At 42.5% G+C, this 4,423-nt stretch overlaps 1 protein-coding gene across 1 annotated transcript; it reads right to left on the reverse strand.

Moving 5' to 3' along the window:
• Positions 1 to 1,990: 1,990 nt before the first annotated feature.
• Positions 1,991 to 4,178, reverse strand: HMGB1 (high mobility group box 1). The gene is made up of 4 exons (XM_007957836.2): positions 4,029 to 4,178; positions 3,755 to 3,900; positions 3,081 to 3,255; positions 1,991 to 2,167 (listed from the first exon to the last, which is right to left on the reverse strand). Exons 1-4 carry the CDS (start codon positions 4,176 to 4,178, stop codon positions 1,991 to 1,993), a joined length of 648 nt encoding a protein of 215 aa, XP_007956027.1.
• Positions 4,179 to 4,423: the final 245 nt, after the last annotated feature.

Raw genomic sequence — 4,423 nt, forward strand, 5'->3', positions numbered from 1 at the left:
TTAAACGGATCAAAATGATTTGCAACAAGTATGACAATGGCAGTGCTAGAGACAGGAGTCGAAACATCTACCTACATTGGAGAAAATGAGAGTCCTCTGCTCCCCTTGGTTGAAAATCTGAAGACACCATTTTAGCACTTCCTACTTTAGTCCTGCCGTTTGGCTTTGCGCGTTATCTTCTCAACCTACAACCACCAACCCCTGCTCTGCGGACACGTGCTCTGCTTCCGAAAACCATCCCGACCCTCAGCTTCTGTAAACACACCTCATCTTCCTACGTGTGCATATATACAGCACCCCCAAGAGTACTTGGAATCTTAATAAAGTTTATCAGCCCATTAACCTATTTCTATGCATAAATTCTTAAAAGAAGTGTTTGCCAGTCTTTCTGCCTATTTAAAAGGTAATGCTAGAAGCTATTGAAAAAAACGTGGAACAAAATCTTAAAATTCTGAAGTGAATACCATGTAACTAGTATTTAAAACCTCTGCAATGATTATTTTATTAGTTATCATCCAGGACTGATGCCAGGATTCCTTCTGAAATTATACATCAACAAACGCAAACGGGAAGAACCTAAGTTAGAATCAGAAAACGGCAGCCTTGCAGCACAAGAATTGCGTAAAACGACAAGAACGCTATTGGAAAGCACTGACACTTGAAGGGAATCATTCAAAAGCCACAAAACTGCTGAAAAATTGTTCCTCATGCTGTTAAGGTGGGTTAACGTGACTGTGTGATACTTTGGATTTTGTAAAGAAAAACCCAATCTGCATAAATCGATCAGGTACTGTAATCTAGCTGGCCTTCCTCCCTGGTGTTTGACTTACAAAGGAACAACGCACACGATAGGAACACACAGCCTATCTTAAAATGTGGCATCAAAATTTTAAAAGTGGCTTCACTGTCTGAAATTATCTAATTGTAATTGAGAATGACGCGTCTCTTCGACAGTCTGTAGTTAGAGAAACGAGAAGGTGCCCGACATCAACAAAAAGCAACGTGGCCGTCTTGGGTTTGCTCACTTTTGGGAATATACTCTTAGGCTGCCTGACATAGAAACTGCAGACATAACCTCCATTACACGGTAATGGGAGTCACAGGGAGCCGCGTTCTCCATACAGATTAGAACATACCTTCCTGGGTCCTTCAAGGACAGACTTTCAGAATATTAGCTTCCAATGGTCCCATCCTACACGCATACTGGTTACTCTTTGCTCTGTGGTAACTGGGCTGTGTGAGTCCGTAATCAACGCCACCAAGATCTGACTATCAGTTATGGATGGGAATGACTGCAAGGCAACTTTTATTCCCTGCCATCGTGGGGAGACGGGGTGGACACCCAAGCTTTATCCACCCGCAGACTACATGGGAAGATGGGCAGGGTGAAACACTCACAGGACCCCAGAGGGGCCAAAGGAGAAGGAAGACTCGCTTCCCCTCGGAAGGACAATGTCAGACCTAGGAAAAGGACAACAGGACTAATAAAAAAAATTGTATTTACTTAGAAGCATTCAGAATGTCAACAAAACAGCTGTAACTTTTTTTTTTCCCGTTTGCAATTACAGAGTGGTATTCAGTTAACAGAACAACAATTATTTTGTATAAGCTGCATCAGAGACAACTGAAGATGGAAAAAAAATAAAACAAAACAAAACAAAACAAAAAATAAAACCAAAAACTACCATCCCCATATATAACTAATTTGTGCTGCGCACCACAAGGACCTGCTTTCAATTTCCATGCCAATTTACAACCCCCAGACTGTACCAGGCAAGTTAGTGGCTACTGAAGATACCACCAGGACAGGGCTATCTAAAGACACATTCGGTAGTGTGTTAACTATACAAAAAAAGACACTGTACAGTTTAAAAACAAATCTTACACAGCCTTACATTTCAATTTTTTTTCTTTAAAAGGAGTGAGTTGTGTACAGGGGGGTTAAATGCTTTATAGACAAGAAAAAAAAAAAAACTGCGCTAGAACCAACTTATTCATCATCATCATCATCTTCTTCATCTTCGTCTTCCTCGTCCTCCTCCTCCTCTTCATCTTCCTCATCTTCTTCATCTTCCTCCTCTTCCTTCTTCTTCTTGCTTTTCTCGGCCTTAACAACTCCCTTTTTGGCGGCATCGGGTTTGCCCTTGGCCCGGTAGGCAGCGATATCCTTCAGATACAAGGGGAAGAGGGTGGAAGGACAGTGGGGCAAGGGTGAGTGAGGCGGCAAACACAACCAGCAACTCGACAAGTACAGTAACACAATGAACAACCAGGGGTCCAGCTTCCAAGGACTTCTCGCCAGACCCACTGTAATTCCACAACCAACCAGGATTTCCAGAAATGCATGAAAACACCACTGGTAATATTAATTTAGCAACGTGTAACTTGGGGAATGGCACAGTCCAACGTTTGCGATGTTCTGCCTCACAGAAGCAGTTACAAACCACATCCTAACTCCCGTTTATTAAAAGCAGAACGCAGAGCCTTTGATTACAGGGTAGACACTGCCACCTTCTGAATGCACCAATGTCTCCGACAGGTTTACACTGCCGGCCCCTGGTCCACGGGAGGCAACGGGAGCATCAAGACACATTATTAGAAAGTAACCCTGCCAGGAACCATGATATTAGGCTAAGAAACGCCCAGAACATGGTTATGTTCTTCACAAGAAAGGACCAGAAAACCTTTAAGTTAGAAGGTAAATTTCCATTTTAGGGACTTACCATACATGTTGATTGAAAGAGTTACAGCTTTTTTGTCGTTAATATATTGATCAAGAAATTTTGAATTTTTTTTAAATACTTAATAAAATTATCATGCCTGACTATTTAAATAATTCAGACATATTTGAGTGAAAGCAACTACCCACATTTCCATATATTTATGTTACAGAGTATATTAAACTGAAAACCTTACCAATTTATTTAGTGTTTGAAAGATGGTGCGTGACTAAATACTAAAAAGTAGAAACCACCTCAAGACTCCCACAAGCACATAAAAAACAGAGACTGAAGTGTGTGTCATGGGTCACGGCCGCCACATCTCTGCAGCACTTGGCCGGGCGGACCTGGACTCCCTACCTTTTCGTACTTCTCCTTCAGCTTCGCCGCCTTCTTCTCATACGGCTGCTTGTCATCGGCGGCAGTATTGTTCCACATCTCTCCCAGTTTCTTTGCGACATCCCCGATGGACAGGCCAGGGTGCTCGCCTTTGATTTTCGGGCGATACTCAGAACAAAACAAGAAAAAGGCCGAACTAAAGAGAGAAATTTTAGAATTTTAAGTTAACAGATCACACCACCAACTGAGAATCATCCAATGTCTATTTTACTACCAGATACCATCTGCCTCCAATCACCACCACGTGTTACACCGGGAAATAGGTTAATATGGGCAACAGGCCTCATAACCAAAGCTTCATCTACAAGGATTTAATGTTGTACGAGTTTGACGTAGTCATACTATTAATTAACAATCAAGACTCAAAGGAATATTCTTATTTTGCAGATGACTTCCTGAAAGATCTCAGGGAACGGAAGGGTCTGTTTTGGTGAATTTCCGGTGCAGAAGTGTCTAATTCAACACTGTGGCATCCAATGGGAGTTTTATTTACAACTCTTAAAACACCAGTGTAAGCCATTACCAGCTCAGAGACGTTGATTATACGCGCTAACCCCACCAGGTGGCTTCCTCCAAGTCTATCTGTTTCTACTGTAAAAACACCTCTTGAAGATGAAAACACGCCAGATACTTACGGGGGCCTCTTCGGCGCATTGGGGTCCTTGAACTTCTTTTTTGTTTCCCCTTTAGGAGGAATATAGGTTTTCATTTCTCTTTCATAACGGGCCTTGTCCGCCTTTGCCATATCTTCAAATTTCCCTTTCTCTTTAGCAGACATGGTCTACGAAAGAATGATGTGCAAACTCATGTTATTGGACTTTTCATAAAATTCTTTCAAGTGTTAAAATGAAGACACAAAACCCCAAGAAACCCGCGTGCCCATCACAAAGGCGCTTTCAGCCCCCTCACCTTCCACCTCTCAGAGCACTTCTTAGAAAATTCTGAGAAGTTGACTGAGGCATCTGGATGTTTCTTCTTGTGCTCCTCCCGGCAAGTTTGCACAAAAAATGCATACGATGACATTTTGCCTCTCGGCTTCTTGGGATCTCCTTTGCCCATGTTTAGTTATTTTGCTAAAAAACGAAAAACAACGGTAAAATGTTAAGAGTTGCATGCCCACAACGAAATGATAACGCGTACGAACGCTTTAATTTCTTGGGGGACTCAAGTACTGGTTGCGCTACACAGCAGTGACATGAACCTCCCCCAAGACTGGCAAGATCGCGGCCAGTGATAGTCAATTCCTAGAAGGGGCGACGCCAAGAGAAAAAATAACCCCCCAAACAGTGCTTCGGTGTGGCCTC

Source organism: Orycteropus afer, unplaced genomic scaffold (assembly GCF_000298275.1).
Source record: "Orycteropus afer afer isolate SDZICR_OR568_19922 unplaced genomic scaffold, OryAfe1.0 scaffold00805, whole genome shotgun sequence".
Classification (NCBI taxonomy): Eukaryota; Metazoa; Chordata; class Mammalia; order Tubulidentata; family Orycteropodidae; genus Orycteropus; species Orycteropus afer.